Source organism: Budorcas taxicolor, chromosome X, assembly GCF_023091745.1.
Source record: "Budorcas taxicolor isolate Tak-1 chromosome X, Takin1.1, whole genome shotgun sequence".
In the NCBI taxonomy this organism is placed as follows: domain Eukaryota; kingdom Metazoa; phylum Chordata; class Mammalia; order Artiodactyla; family Bovidae; genus Budorcas; species Budorcas taxicolor.
Window position 1 is genome coordinate 82206195 of NC_068935.1, and position 17601 is coordinate 82223795.

General features: G+C 38.9%; 1 protein-coding gene across 1 annotated transcript in view; it reads left to right on the forward strand.

Moving 5' to 3' along the window:
• Positions 1–17601, forward strand: part of OPHN1 (oligophrenin 1) — a 597166-nt gene that overhangs the window by 542576 nt on the left and 36989 nt on the right. The window contains exon 19 of the mRNA XM_052663238.1: positions 13436–13583. Coding sequence (XP_052519198.1) covers positions 13436–13583 — 148 coding nt within the window. The remainder of the gene's footprint in view (positions 1–13435; positions 13584–17601) is intronic.

The window sequence follows — 17601 nt, forward strand, 5'->3', positions numbered from 1 at the left end:
ACAGAGACCTCAAAGAGCCATCAAGTCCACAACTTCTGATTTGCATAGCACATAACCACTTCACCCCTTATTGCTTTAGTCTCAACCTCCCTCTGTCCCCTATTCCTTACCCCCTCCATCTAATCTCTCCATCCCTCTCTCCCTGCTTCTCTCCAAGGAAACATGAGTTTAAGTCATTTTTAGGGTTGCGGTAGTTACCATCTATAGAGTGCTTAACATGTTCCAGACTAGGCTCTTTACATTTATTTTCTCATTCAGTCATCACAACAACCATATGAGGTAGGTGGTTATAGTGATTATTATCACTATTTAGGAAATTGAGGTTTGCAAAATGCAAACTGAGCTTCACGTTTGAGGCACATATAGTTTAAGTACCTTTCCTGAGGTTGCATTGTTAGCAAGTGGCAAAGCATCTACACAGCTGATTCTTGCTCAAAGCTAGTTCTTTAATCTCTGACTTATACTCTCTTTCCCCATTTCCAGCTGGAGAAGAAACAAGTGAGAAAAGTCTCTAGTATTTAATAGGCCTCAAGGGGCCTGGCAGCCAAAACCCATCCATTCATTATAAAAACTGTCACTGTACTGCTTTTTTTTGTCTGGTATCCTAATAAGGCTCTAGTTTGTAGAGATGAATGAGACAAAAGTCTCTACTGTCAGGAAGCTCATGATACTGAGAGGAAATTGGGGGGTAATCAGCACTCAGGATACAGTGTAATAAGTAATATGAAGATGTACATCAGATGCTATGGGAGCAAGTGGAAGTAGAACATATCTCTGGCCTGGGAATCAGCTAAGGCTTCCCATAGCCTCAGTACTAACTCATGTTAGTACATGAGTTAAGACACAAAAGTTAAAAGGGGATGAATGAATTAAGGTACAGTCTAACTTCCTGTAATACAAAGAAGAGCAAATTTGGTGACTTAAATAAAAGACAAGTTCATTTTGCATTCATGCAAAAGTCCAGAGGGAAACAGTCCAAAATTGGTGGAGTAGTTCTGCTATCCTTACTGCTTGGCCTTAATCTTTGGGTCCAACGTACCTGTTCCATCAGTCTTCATGAAAGAGAAAGGGAAACAGAATGGAATGCAGACAAATTCTTTATAAAAACGTGATCCAGAAGTTTGTATAAATCACTTCCTCCTGTATTTTATTGTTTAAAACTTAAGTGCATGGCCTTACCTAGCTTTAAGGGAAGCTGGGACATGTAAGCATGGGTACTCAGCTAAAATTCAATGACTTCCATTAATATTAGTAAAAGGAAGAAGGGTGGATGGATATCATAGTATAAAGTGATGGTAAGAATAGAGGAAGATGAAATTGGAGATTGTAGTCAGGGGCCAGATTATACAGCACTTTGTTTACTAACTACAGAGTTTGGACTTTGTCTCAAAAATAGTGAGGAGTCACTAAAATATAAGCAGAAGGGTAAGACAATTATGTTTTGAGTTTAGGAAGGTCCCTCTATTCATACTTTCATAGACAGATTAAATAAAAGAGTGACATGAGACACAGAGAATAGTTACAAGACCACTGTGGTAATATTAGAAAGACATGATGAAACTCTGAACTGAGGCAGTGGTATTGAACAGAGAGACTAGATTAGAGAAATATTAAGGAAGTATAACTGATGGAACATGGTGACTAAATGGATATGGGATGTGAGAGAGAGGGAAGATGCTAGGATAACAATACCCAGATTTCTGGATTGGACATTAGCATTGTTTTAAGGAATAAACAATTAAAAGAAAATAAATAGTGTAATTTTAGAAATGCTGAAGTTGAGATGCCTCTGGAATATCCAGATGTCAGTATTGAGTAAGCAATTTTATATATATAAGGAATCCAGGTGAGGGATTATAACACCTGGTGAATTCAGGTGAGGGATTATAACACCTAGTGAAGCAAAGAAATAAGAAAAGACACAATGAGGAAGAAAGATAGAGTCACTGTCTTTCATCCCTCTCCCAAGATTCAGCCCAGTGTGGAGAATGACAGTCTTTTTGGGGGAGGAGAATGAAGTGAACACTTGATTTCACTGTTAAACCCTAGTACCAGCCCACCTCAGCATCAGACCAACTCCTGCAGACAGATGTCTCTCATGGCCCCAGGCTCCCAATGGTATCCCAGGCAAACCCAGGCCCTTGCCCTACGCTGTTATCCACCAGCTTCTGTGGCCCCAGGCATTTCCCAAAGTCCAAGAGAGCTCCTGCAGCACCATGCTACCAGAAGGTTCCTGCCAACTCAAGCTCTCAAAACTCTCAACATTGCCCAGCACCTATATCCCCAGACAGTTCCTGAGGCCTGTATGTGCTCACACAAACCCAGGTTCCTGGATGACCCCACTGTCAGCCAGCTCTGTCACCAGGCTTCTAGTGGATTCCTGAATGCAGATTCCTGGCCCATTCCAGAATGGGTCAGCTCCCACAGACCTAACCTCTAGACCAGCTTACATAGACTGAGGCACCCAGCCTACCTCAATTCCAGGATTGCTCCTATGGCTCAGGGTCCAGACAGGCTCCTGTAGACCCAAGCTTCTGGCCAACCTCAGTGTCAAACAAGCACTTGTGGCCTCAGCTTATAGGCTGGCTTCCAGAGAGCCATACTCCTGTCCTATATCAGCAACAAGCTAAACCCCATAGACTTAATCTCTAGGCTGGCCCTTGAGGCCCAAGATGACAGGCCATCTTCCATGGCCCTTGGCTCCCAGTGGGCCCAAAGGGCAAACTAACCCCATTGCCCTAGGTTCTAGCCCAGTTCCTATGAAATCAGGCTCCTGGCCCATCCAGCACCAGAATAGTCCCTGTGGACCCAGATTGTAGGCCCACCCAGTGATTCCTTATCTTGGTCAGCCCTCATGGACCCAGATCCAGATTCATTCACATGAACCCAAATAATAAGCCTATCACTGCAAACTCAAGTGTTAGGCCTATCCCAGTGAATCCAAGCCCCAGTCCATACACTTGGACCCAGGCACCAGGCTTGCCCTAGTGGATCCAAACACCAAGCTTGCCCACCTGATGACCAAGGCACCAAATTTGACTTCCAAAGAACTCAGGCAGCTAGTCTCCCCCAGACACCACCAGATGGCCCACCTAGAATCTCAGGATAAGAATGTGAAGAAAAGGGAAGAACCCTATTCATTGTTTATATGAAATTCAGATTTAACTAGCACCTTCATTTTTATTTGCCAAACCTGGCAAGGGTAATTACCAGGTTTTAGACTTAGGAGAAGGCAATGGCACACCACTCCAGTACTCTGGCCTGGAAAATCCCATGGACGGAGGAGACTGGTGGGCTGCAGTCCATGGGGTCTCTAAGAGTCGGACATGACTGAGTGACTTCACTTTCACTTTTCACTTTCATGCATTGGAGAAGGAAATGGCAACACACTCCAGTATTCTTGCCTGGAGAATCCCAGGGACGGCGGAGCTTGGTTGGCTACCGTCTATGGGGTCACACAGAGTCGGACACTACTGAAGCGACTTAGCTTAGGTAGTACATTGCTGGTGGAAATGCAAGGTGGTGCAGCCAATATGGAAGTCAGTGTGGATGGTCCCTAAAAAACTAAAAATAAGATTACCATATGATTCAGCAAGTCCACTCCTGGGTATATATCTGAAAGAAATTAAAACATTAATTTGAAAAGATATATATACCCCAGTATTCATCATAGCATTATTTACAATAGCCAAGATATGAAGGCAACCTAAATGTCCATCGCTGATGAATAAAGCAGCTGTGTGTGGACTATTAGCCATAAAAAGGAATGAAAATTTTGCCATTTGCAACAACATGAATAATTTAGAAAGTATTATCCTAAGTGAAATGTCAGACAAAAACAAATAGTATATGCTACCACTTATATGTGGAATCTAAAAGCTAAAACAATTGAATAAAATAGAACAGAAACAAACTCAGATATAAAGAACAAAAAATGGTTATCAATGTGATGAGGGAAAGAGGGGAGAGCAGTATAGGGTAGGGGATTAAGATATATGTAGGGATGGAGCCAAAGCAAAAACAATACCCAGTTGTGGCAGCCCTGGGATTTCTTTGGAGGGAATGATGCTGAAGCTGAAACTCCAGTACTTTGGCCACCTCATGCGAAGAGTTGACTCATTGGAAAAGACTCTGATGCTGGGAGGGATTGGGGGCAGAAGGAGAAGGGGACGACAGAGGATGAGATGGCTGGATGGTATCACTGACTCGATGGACGTGAGTCTGAGTGAACTCTGGTAGTTGGTGATGGACAGGGAGGCCTGGCGAGCTGTGATTCATGGGGTCGCAAAGAGTCGGACATGACTGAGCGACTGAACTGAACTGATGTATACTTTATATAAAATAAATAAGCTACAAGGACATATTATATAGCATAGATAATATAGTCAATATCTTATAATTACTTTAAGTATAATCTATAAAATTATTGAATCACTATGTTGTATACTTGAAACTAGTATAATATTGTAAATCAACTATGCTTTAATTAAAAAAGATATTCAGTAAACTATAAGAAAACAAAGATAAACAACTAAATGAAATTAGGGACATAAGGCATGAACAAAACAAGGTCAACAAATAAACGGAAATCATTAAAAAACAAAAACAAAACAGAAATCCTAGAGTTCAAGGAACAATGACTGGACTGAAGAATACAATAGAGAGCTTCAATGTTACACTCTATCCAAAAGAAGAAAGAGTTAGTGAATTAGAAGACAGGTTGTTTGAGATCATCTATTCACGGGAGCCTAGATGGGGAAAAAGTGGAAATGGTGACAGACTTTATTTTCTTTGGATCCAAAAATCACTGCAGATAGTGACTGCAGCCACAGAATTAAATTAAAAGATGCTTGCTCCTTGGAAGAAAAGCTATGACAAACCTGGATAGCATATTAAAAAGCAGATATATCACTTTTCCAACAAAGGTCTGTATAGTCAAAGCTATGGCTTTTCCAGTAGTTATGGATGGGTGTTAGAGTTGGACCATAAAGAAGGCTGAGTGCTGAAGAATTGATGCTTTTGAGCTGTGCTGAAGAAGACTCTTGAGAATCCTTTGAACAACAAGAAGGTAAAACCAGTCAATCCTAAAGGAAATAAACTCTGAATATTCCCTGGAAGGACTGAGGCTGAAGTTGAAGCTCCAATATTTTGGCCATCTGATGCAAAGAGCCAACTCACTGGAAAAAACCCTGATGTTGGGAAAGATTGAGAGCAGCAGGAGAAGGGGGCGAGAGAGGATGAGATAATTGGATGGCATCATCAACACAATGGACATGAGTTTGGGCAAACTGAAGGAGATAGTGAAGGACAGGGAAGCCTGGCATGCTGCAGTCCATGGGGTTGCCAAGAGTTGGACATGACTGAGGGACTGAACAACAATATCAATATTCAGGGCAGCATAAAGAAAAAATAATGAAAAAGAATGAATATAGTCTATGTGAATTATGGGGTCCATTAAAAGAAAGAGTTTATGAATTGTTGGAGTCTCAGAGGTCCCAGAAGAAGAATGAGAGAAAACTTTTTAAGGAAGTAATGTCTGAGAATTTAAACCTAGGGATAAATTTATGAAGCCAACAGTTATCTCAAAATGTCAACCCAAAACAGTCTTTTCCAAGACACATTGTAATGAAAGAGTTTAAAATCAAAGACAGAATGTTAAAAGCAGCAAGAGAAAAAACATACCCTCACATATACAGCTATCAAAAGATTTCTCAGCAGACCCCTTGCAGACCAGAAGAAAGTTGGATGGTATATGCAAACTGCTGAAAAAAAGAAAAACTTCCAACCATGAATATTTTACCCAGCAAAGTCATCTTTCAAGAAATGAAGGAAAGATAAAGACTTTACCAAACAACTAAAAGCTGAGGGAGTTTGTCCACACTAGCCCTGCCTTTCGAGAATACTGAAAGGAGTTCTTCAAGCTGAAATGAAAGGATGCTAGTTAGTAAGGCAAAAATATATGAAAGTATAAAACCTATTGATAAGATAAATATATTGTCAAATTCAGAATATTCTCATACTGTAATATGGCACTGTGTTAATTATGTAACTCTAATATAAAGGTTAAAGGACAAATATATTAATGATAACTTAGCTACAGTAATTTGTTAATGAATATACAATATAAAATTGGGTAAGTTGTGATGTCTGAAACATAAAATATAGAGGGAGATGTAAAATGGTAGGGTCTTGGTATATGATCAAAGATAAGCTGTTATCAGCTTTAAATAGATTTTTATATCTATAGTTTTGTTTATATAAGCCTCATAGTAACCACAAATGCAAAAACCTGTAGTAGATAAAAGATAGATAAAAGACAAAAGATAGAGAGAAGGAAATCAAAGCATGACATTACAGAAAATGATAAATTCATAAGAATAAAGACAACAAGTGATGAGGAAAGAAATAAGGGAATTTCAGAATAGCCAGAAAATAATTAAGATGGAATTAATAACTCCTTGCCTTCAATAATTACTTTGAATGTAAATGAATTAAATTATCTAATCAAAAGGCAGAGGAGACACATAGGCTCAAAGTTAAGGGTTGGAAAAGTTATTTCCTGCAAATAGAATCCAAATGAAAGCAGGGATACTTATATCATACAAAATAAACTTTAAATCAGAAACTGATTTAATGGAATGAAGAAGGTCATAATTTAATGATAATGTGGTCTATTCATCAAGTTCAGTTCAGTTCAGTCGCTCAGTCGTATCTGACTCTTTGCGACCCCATGAATCGCAGCATGCCAGGCCTCCCTGTCCATCACCAACTCCCAGAGTTCACTCAAATGCATGTCCATCGAGTCAGTGATGCCATCCAGCCATCTCATCCTCTGTCGTCCCCTTCTCCTCCTGCCCCCAGTCCCTCCCAGCATCAGGGTCTTCTCCAATGAGTCAACTCTTCACATGAGGTGGCCAAAGTACTGGAGTTTCAGCTTTAGCATCAGTCCTTCCAAAGAACACCCAGGACTGATCTCCTTTAGGGTGGACTGGTTTGATCTCCTTGCAGTCCAGGAGACTCTCAAGAGTCTTCTCCAACACCACAGTTCAAAAGCTTCAATTCTTCAGTGCTCAGCTTTCTTCACAGTCCAACTCTCACATCCATACATGACCACTGGAAAAACCATAGCCTTGACTAGACAGACCTTTGTTGGCAAAGTAATGTCTCTGCTTTTGAATATGCTCTCTAAGTTGGTCATAACTTTCCTTCCAAGGAGTAAGCATCTTTTAATTTCACGGCTGCAGTCACCATCTTCAGTGATTTTGGAGCCCAAAAAATAAAGTCTGCCACTGTTTCCACTGTTTCCCCATCTATTTCCCATGAAGTGATGGGACCAGATGCCATGATCTTTGTTTTCTGAATGCTGAGTTTTAAGCCAACTTGTTCACTCTCTTCTTTCACTTTCATCAAGAGGCTTTTCAGTTCCTCTTCACTTTCTGCCATAAGGGTGGTGTCATCTGCATATCTGAGGTTATTGATATTTCTCCCGGCAATCTTGATTCCAGCTTGTGCTTCTTCCAGCCCAGCGTTTCTCATGATGTACTCTGCACATAAGTTAAATAAGCAGGGTGACAATATACAGCCTTGATGTACTCCTTTTCCTATTTGGAACCAGTCTGTTGTTCCATGTCCAGTTCTAACTGTAGCTTCCTGACCTGCAAATAGGTTTATCAAGAGGCAGATTAGGTGGTCTGGTATTCCCATTTCTTTCAGAGTTTTCCACAGTTTATTGTGATGCACACAGTCAAAGGCTTTGGCATAGTCAATAAAGCAGAAATAGATGTTTTTCTGGAATTTTCTTGTCTTTTCCATGATCCAGCAGATGTTGGCAATTTGATCTCTGGTTCCTCTTCCTCTTCTAAAACTAGCTTGAATGTCTGGAAGTTCATGGTTCATGTATTGCTGAAGCCTGGCTTAGAGAATTTTAAGCATTACTTTGCTAGCATGTGAGATGAGTGCAATTGTGCAGTAGTTTGAGCATTCTATAACAATTGTACATATGTGTGCACCTAGCATTGCAGCACCTAAATATATTAAGCAAATACTAACAGCTCTGAAGGGAGAAATAAACAATAAAATAATAGTGAAAGACTTTAATATTCTACTTTCAAGTTTGCATAGATCATTCAGACAGAAATTCAATTAAAGAAACATTGTACCTGAACTATACCTTAGACCAAATGAACTTGAATGACATATACAGAACATTTACCCACCACCAGAATACTCATTCTTCTCACGTGGACATGGAACTTTCTCTAGGATAGTTAATGTTAGGTCATAAAATAAGCAAATGTATGAAGATCGAAATCTTATCAAGTATTTTCTGGTCACAATGGTATGAAACTAGAAATCAATAACTGGAAGAAAACAAAAATTTTCAAATATGTGGTAGACAACGCACTTTTGAACAACCAAAGGGTCAAGCAAGAAATCAAAAGAGAGAAAGCAAGAAATAAAAAAAATATCTAGAAATATGACAATAGAAAAACAACCAATCGAAACTTATGAAATGCAGAAAAGGCAATTCTAAGAGGGGACTTCTACAAAACTCTACATTTACACTACATTTACATTACATTACATTACACTGCATTTACATTAAGACAAGAGAAAGATCACAAATAACCTAACTTAACATCTCAAACAATTGGTAAAAGAACAAACTCAGCCCAAAGTTTGCACAAGGAAGGAAATAACAAAGATCAGAGCAAAAAAGAGAGAAATCAATGAAATAGAGAACAGGAAACCAATAGAAAAGATAAATGAAATTATGTTGAGTTTTTAAAAAAATAAATAAAACTGAAAAACTTTAACTAGACTAAGAAATAAAGAGAGAAGACCTGAATACATAAAATCAGAAATAAACAAAGATACACTACAGAAATAGAAAGGATAATAAGAGACTACTATAAATAAACCTATGCCAACAAATTGGATAACCTAGAAAAATTGGTAAGTTCCTAGAAATACATAACCTAGTGAAACTGAATCATGAAGAAATAGAAAATCTGAACAAATAGTGAGTGAGGAGCTTGAATCAGTATTCAGAAATCTTCCAAAGAAGAAAAGCTCAGGTCCAGATTGTTTCATTGGTGAATTCTACCAAATATTAAAAGAAGAATTCATGTCAATTATTATCAGTTAAAAACGTTGAAAGAGAGAGAACACTCCCAAACTCATTTTATGAGGCCAACATTACCATGATGCCAAAGCCAGTTTCAGTTCAGTTCAGTTCAGTCCCTCAGTCGTGTCTGACTCTTTGCGACCCCATGAATCACAGCACGCCAGGCCTCCCTGTCCATCACCAACTACCAGAGTTCACTCAGATTCATGTGCATCAAGTCAGTGATGCCATCCAGCCATCTCATCCTCTGTCGTCTCCTTCTCCTCCTGCCCCCAATCCCTCCCAGCATCAGAGTCTTTTCCAATGAGTCAACTCTTCTCATGAGGTGGCCAAAGTACTGGAGTTTCAGCTTTAGCATCATTCCTTCCAAAGAAATCCCAGGGTTGATCTCCTTCAGAATGGACTGGTTGGATCTCCTTGCAGTCCAAGGGACTCTCAAGAGTCTTCTCCAACACCACAGTTCAAAAGCATCAATTCTTCAGCACTCAGCCTTCTTCACAGTCCAACTCTCACATCCATACATGACTACTGAAAAAACCATAGCCTTGACTAGACAGACCTTTGTTGGCAAAGTAATGTCTCTGCTTTTGAATATGCTATCTAGGTTGGTCATAACTTTTCTTCCAAGGAGTAAGCGTCTTTTAATTTCATGGCTGCAATCACCATCTGCAGTAGTCTATTAAAAAAAAAAAGAGAAGGAAGAGGAGGAGGGGGAAAGAGGACGGAGGAAAAGAAAGCTATAGGCCACAGGCCAACATACCTGATGAATACAGAAAGCATATATTTTCTACAAAATACTAGCATGCTTAATTGAACAGCACTTTAAAGGAATCATAGACTATTATCAAGTGGAATTCATCCCTGGGATGCAAGGATGCTTCAACATATGAAAATCAATAAATGTGATATACCACATTAATAAAATGAAAAATAAAATTCTCAGTGGATGCATAAAATACATTTCCCAAAATTAAATATCCTTTTGTGATAAATACTTTCAACAAATTTGGTATGGAAAGAACAGACCTCAACATTACTAAGACCATATAGGAAAAGCCCACAGCTAACATCATCAGTTCAGTTCAGTGTCTCAGTCATGTCTAACTCTTTGTGACCCCATGAACTGCAGCATGCCAGGTTTCCCTGTTCATCATCAATTCCTGAAGATCACTCAAACTCATGTCAATTGAGTCAGTGATGCCATCCTACCATCTCACCCTCTGTTGTCCCCTTCTCTTCCTGACTTCAATCATTCCCATCATCAGGGTCTTTGCAAATGAGTCAGCTCTTTGCATCAGGTGGCCAAAGTATTGGAGTTTCAGCATCAGTCCTTCCAAAGAATACTCAGGACTGACTTTCTTTAGGATTGACTGGCAAGGTAGACAACTGTTGCTAAGATCAGGAATAAGATAAGAATATTCATTGTAACCACTCCTATTCAATACAGTACCACAGTCCTAGCCAGAGCAATTGAGCAAGAAAAAGAAATAAAATACACCAAAATTAGAATGGGCTATTGGGGAATTTGAGGGAGAATGGATACATGTATATGTCTGGTTAATTTCCTTTGATATCCAGCTGAAACTATCACAGCATTGTTAATTAGCTATACTTAAATATAAATATAAGAAGTTTAAAAAGAAATAGCTATGAATAATTTATTTCTGATAATTTTTTATCAGACACAAGACATTAATTTTACCTTCTTGAATTCTGGCTATTTTTTAATTACTATAGGTAATATTCTTGAGCTTTTTCTGGGGTGCAGTTGTTACCCAAATACAGCTTAATATTTACAAGTATTTTCTTTAAGCTTAAGCAGAAAAAGAATAGTATTTAGTTATGTTAATTTTTCTTTGTGAATGAGGCAAAACTTGTCTGTGTACTCTACTCAGTGCTCTGTGAATTATTTAATAGCTCACTGTGGCTAGTGAGAACAGGAACTCTTCCAGCCACTGTGTTTCCCTTTAATTTAGTCCTGTGGTTCTTGCCTTACACATATGTATTGATCAGTGTGCAGCTAAATTCTTAAAGAGGACACCTGAAGATCTCCAGCGTTCTCTGTGCAGTTTATGGAGACTGCTGGGCTCTTCTGGGTTCCTTGTCTTGTAGTATGGCCTGAAGAATCTTTCCAGGCTTTATGCTGGGACAATCATGGAGTTCACTTCATTTATTTTTCCTCTCTCATGGATCACTGTCCTTCATTGCCAGGTTTCAAATGCCCTAATAATGATCAGAATCATTATTACATTTTTTTCTAGCTTTTTAATTGTTCCATGCTGATGATATAAATCTAGGCCCTTTTACCCTATTTTGGCTGGAAGGGAAAGTGGCTGTCATGTTATTTTCAGAGGACAATTTGGCCTTTTATATCAGAATTTTAAATGTGTTAGTTTTTTGGCCCAGCAATTCTAGTCACTCTTCTAACTTCTGGAGATACAACAGTGAACATGATGATCTACATTAGTATAGTATACAATCAAGTAGAGAGGCAGATAACCAAAAGCTAAATAAGTACAATATATGGTGTTAAAAGACCCTGATGCTGGAAAAGTTTGAAGACAAAAGGAGAAGAGGGAGGCAGATAATGAGATGGTTAGATAGCATCACCGACTCAATGTACATGAACTTGAGCAAACTCTGGGAGATAGTGGAGGACGGGGAAGCCTGGCGTGCTGCAGTCCATGGGGTTGCAAAGAGTTGGACATGACTTAGCAACTGAACAACAACAACAGCAGTGTTAGAAAGTGATAAGAAAATAAGTTAAATAGAGATGGGGGATAGAAAGCACAACAGAGGGAAGCATGTCAAAATTTTGATACATTTATCTGCAAGGACTAGCTGAGAGGAGTGTATTTGATCATTAATACTACTGAAATCAAGAGCACAAGCTAAGGATATGGTTACCTGGAAGAAGTGCACTCCAGGTAGATGAAACATTCAGTGCAAAGACCCTGGTGCACCTGATAAATAACAAGGGATATTTGTAACAACTACTACATCTGCTTAAGATGCTCACAAAATGGTAGCTATTTAGAATATTATTACTAATGATGACACCAGAAATATGACCTAAAAGTATATGGCCTCAAAGCTCATCTGCTTGCTACTATGTCATATTCTTTTTTCCCTATTCCATGAGATACTGAAACATGTACTGCCTTATGGTTCTTATTACTTTGTTCTCTATCATTGTGCAGCTTTCACACAGGCTTGCCTTGTGTTCCCAATCATGTAAGTTCTGTGTCTATGCAAACTATGTTGATTCTTGCCTGATAGAATGTTGGGCTATGACATTATTTTGCACAAATCATTGGGATTGATTTTATTATTGCAATGTAACCAGTTCCCTTCCTCCATCATCACATATGTGTGTCTTTCCAAACTGTGTGCACTCTGGCCAAAAGGTCATTCTCCTCAGGTGTAGGAAGATCCTTAAGTACATATGAGACACTATATACAAATTTTAATCACAGCTCCTCCCTCACTTATCCAGCATTATCATAACTTCAAGGAACTTTGTTTTTATCCTTTCTCTGTTGAATAAGTAATGCATACATGGTTTGAAAATTTTTAAAGATCAAAATGATATAGGAGTGAAAAATAAGTTTCCTCCATCCTTCCCTGAGCCACTCATTATTCCTGTCTTGTGCAAACAATGTAATCAGTTTCTTTGTATCTTTTCAGAAATATTGAATGCATGTGGTTATTTTTAATCATTCTTCACACCCTACCTCTACCCACCTCTACCCATACAATGTACTTTGACTACCTTTCCACTTGGTTCTCAACACATCCTGTGATAGGTGGTGCTCCCTGTAATTTACAGATGAAGAAGCTAAGGCTCAGAGATGGGAGGTGATTTTTTAATGAGTTTTGCTTGGAAACCTTTTTTACAGTTTTTGTTGGGAAAAGCTTTTTTACAGTTTCCCAGGCAGTAAGTGGAAAATTCAGGACTGATGTTGCACAATTCTTTTAATAATAATTTAATTGGTTTTGTTCAGTGAATATGTCATGCAGCAATCCCACCTAATATATAGAAGAGTACACTCCTGATGTTGCCGTTTTTGTCTGCATTCTTCCCTCCACACTGAGAAATCCCAGGTCCTGCACCTCAAACATGGTGGGAAATCTCTACTTGCTGGTGGTTAGAGTGTTTAAGAAAATATCCCCAATTCCTTTAGTAATATTAGAATTTCTATGGCAGACACTAGGTGTAATGCTGATGGGCATCAACTGGTAGTTAGCATTAGGAATACAAAAAGTTGACCTTTCTAATTGTTTTCTGGAAATACTCCCCTTCTACAGATCTATTCAGGTCCACCTGAGGAAAGTACTGCACCCCCAGTGCCTCCACCTCGAGTAACAGCAAGAAGACACAAACCAATTACAATTTCAAAGCGCTTGCTGCGGGAAAGGACAGTTTTCTATACTTCTTCCCTGGATGAAAGTGAAGGTCAGTATTAAAGTTTACCCTTATCTTCTTAATAGTGACTGGAGAATAGAAGTATATTGAAAAGCAGTAGAGGCATAATCATTTTTTTTTTCCATGTAAAGGTAGACTTTTTCTGGGTCCTGAGCCAGGAAAGGCAAGGTTTGTAAAATTTGTGCCCAAAAAGTGAGTTAGTCTTTTGGCAGTGGATAGGACAGAGATGAACCCATCCTAATCAATTTACAGATGAATCTGTGAAATTATTTTCCCTTAGCAGATCAGTGGAAGATACAAGGTGTTCTTAAATCTGTACTTCAATACATTGAAATAGGTGAGCAATGTGTTTTCTGAATATTCTGAGATTTTAAATAAAATTCTGCTAACCCAGGGGACAGATGGCTTAACAAGCATTTCTAGTGCTTTTCCCTTCACAGTAACGTGAATGAATTCAAACAACTATCTATGCAATAAAAGTCCTTCAATGAGAGCTATGGAATCCATATGACAGATAAGAATACCTGGGTGGAGTACAGAAATAAGAAAAAGTGCATTGCAGATGCTAGAAATGACACTTTCATATTACCCATGTCACCCTTCCCCAAAGCTCACACTATGTAGTCCAGGGAGAGATCCCTTCCACATGGAGAAAGGAGAGTGAGGGGAGCAATCAACTTTACCTTGGACTGCAGCACCAGGCCTACCCCAGTAAACTCAAGCACCAACTCATCCTCCATTTTTCCAGACTCCAGGCCAGCCTCTACAAAGCTAGGCTCTAGACCTGCCCCAGTACTAGGCCATTCCATGTGGTCTCAGGCTCTAAGCCTGCCCCTAAAGACCCAGTATCCAGGGCCAACACATGCCAGGCTGGCCCTGTGGCTCTAATCACCAGGGTGTAACCACAGCTCAGCTTCTAGTCCAGTCTTCTGTGGACCAAGCCTCTAGGTCTGTCTCAGTGCCAGGCTAGCCCCCTGGGCCTAGGCTTCAAGATCCAGGCTGATCCCCTGCAGATCCAGGCTGAAAGCTTGCCCATTCACTGACCCAGGCACCAGATCAGCCTACTCAAGGACTCCAGCAGCAAGCTCACCTGTGGAGCCTGCCAGGTGGCCTGGTTGTGCTGATGAATAAAAGGCTTTCCTCACCAAAGCCAGTCTATAAAGACTGGAAGATGTGCCTAGTTCTTCAAATAGGGAAACACCAACTAAAGGCCACTAGGATGAGGATTAATCAGGGAAACATGACACTACCAAAGGGACCAAATAAGGCACATGAACTGGTCCTAATAAAATGGATATCTATGAACTGTCTGAAAAGGAATTCCAAATAACCATCTTAAAGAAGCTCAGTGAACTACAAGAGAACTCAGACAACTAAACAAAATCAGGAAAATGATGCATGAGAAGTTCAAGAAAGTCATGGAAATTATAAAAAAGAACCAAAAAGAAATTCTGGAACTGAGGAGAAGAAAGAATCACTGCACTCAAAGACAGGTCACTTAAAATTAACCAGTCAGAGGAAAAAAAGGAAAAAATATTATAAAAGAAACTAATGGGATACCATATACAAACCAATATACACATATGGGAGGGAGTCTCAGAAGGAGCACAGAAAGTAAAATGGGTACAAAGCTTATTTAAAGAAATAATGGACCAAAAGTTCCTAAATCTGGAGGAGGAAATGAAAACCTGCATCCTCGAAGCCCAAAGAAATGCAAATAAATTATAAAGAGATTTTAGCCAGAAACATTTTTATAAAATTCTCAAAATTCCAAGATGAAGAGAATTTTGAACATACCATGAGAAAAGCAAATCATCAAATAAAAGGAAACTCCAATAATACTATTAGCAGATTCCTCATCTAAAACCTTGCAGGCCAGGAGAAAGTGGGATGATATCTTCACAGTACTGAAAGGAAATAACTTCCAATCAGGAATACCATATTAGACAAAGTAATCCTTCAGAAATGAGGAGAGAGAAAACTTTTCCAGACAAACAAACCTGAAGGAATTGATCACCAATAGACTTGGTTCAAATGTATGGGAAAACCAATACAGTAATGTAAAGTAAAATAAAAATAAATAAATAAATAAAAGATAGCATACTAAGTGAAGTAAGCCAGACAGGGAAAGACAAATATCATACAAAATTTGCTTATATGTAAAATCTCAATAAAGAAACAGATGCAAATGAACATAATTACAAAACAGAAATAGACCCACAGACATAGAAAACAAACCTATGATAACCAAAGGGGAAAGTGGAGAAGGGATAAATTAGGATGTTTGGATTAACACATACACATTACTGTATATAAAATAGATATATGTGTTGATGTATGGAAAAAATCAAAATGTTGTAATTATCCTTTAGTTAAAATATATTTAAAAAATAGATAGTCAATAAGGACCTACTGTATAACACAAGAAAGTGCACTCAGTCTTTTTAATAAGCTATAAGGGAAAAGAATCTAAAAAAAGTATATATATATATATTTAGAGAGAGAGAGAGAGAAGAGTCAAGATGGTGGGATAAAAGGATGCAGAATTCATGTCTCTTCACAAGTACATCAGGAATACATATACAAATATAACGATTCTCACAGAGCACCTGCTAAACACTGGTGGAAGACTGTGGACAACTAAAAGAAAAGAAAACTGTCCTTGAAACTGGATAGATTGAAAGAAGTGAAAAAAGAAAAGAGGAATCAAAAAAGGGACCAGTAACTCTGGCAGGAAGCTGAAGGTGAGGAGAATAAGTCAAAAAGGAAAAACAAATATCATATATTAATGCATATATACGGAATCTAGAAATATGGTAGTGTTGATCTTTTTGCAGAACAGAAATAAAGACACTGACTTATACAACAAATGTATGGGAGGAGGAAAAGGGAAGTAGGATGAATTGGGAGACTGGGATTGACATACATACACTGCTATGTGTAAAACAGGTAACTAATGAAAATCTGCTGTATAGCACAGGGAACTCCACTCAATGCTCTAACCTAACCAGGTTAGTGGTAACCTAACTAGGAAGGAAATTTTAATAAAGAGGGTATATGTGTAAACATTTGGCAGATTCACTTTGACGTACAGCAGAAACTGATGTAGAAGTGTAAAGGAACTATATTCCAATAAAAAAGAATATATGTAACTGAATCACAGTGCTGTACATCTGAAACTAACACGACATTGTAAATCACCTGTATTTCAATAAAACAAGTAAATAAATCAATAAGACATGCTAAAAGAGGGTCAGTCCAGTTCAGTTAAGTCATTCAGTTGTATCCAACTCTTTGCGATCCCATGGACTACAGCATGCCAGGCCTCCCTGTCCATCACCAACTCCTGGAGCTTATTCAGACTCATGTCCATTGAGTGGATGATGTCATCTACCATCTCATCCTCTGTCGTCCCCTCCTCCTTCTGCCTTCAATCTCTCTCAGCATCAGGGTCTTTTCAGATGAGTCAGTTCTCCACATCAGGTGGCCAAAGTATTGGAGTTTCAGCTTCAGCATCAGCATCGGACCTTCCAGTAAATATTCAGGACTGATTTCCTTTAGGATGGACTGGTTGGATCTCCTTGCAGTCCCAGGGATTCTCCAGAGTCTTCTCCAACACCACAGTTCAAAAGCATCAATTCTTTTGTGCTCAGTTTTATTTATAGTCCAACTCTCCTATCCATACATGACTACTGGAAAAGCCATAGCTTTGACTAGAAAGACCTTTGTTGGGAAAGTAATGCCTTTGCTTTTTAACATGCTGTCTAGGTTGGTCATAACTTTTCTATCAAGGAGGAAGCGTCTTTTAATTTCATGGCTGCAGTCACCATCTGCAGTGATTTTGGAGCCCCCCAAAATAAAGTCTGTCACTGTTTCCATTGCTTCCCCATCTATTTGCTGTGAAGTGGTGGGACCAGATGCCATGATCTTAGTCTTCTGAATTTTGAGTTTTAAGCCAACTTTTCACTCTCCTCACTTTCATCAAGAGGCTTTTTAGTTCCTCTTCACTTTCTGCCATAAGGGTGGTGTCATCTGCATATCTCAGGTT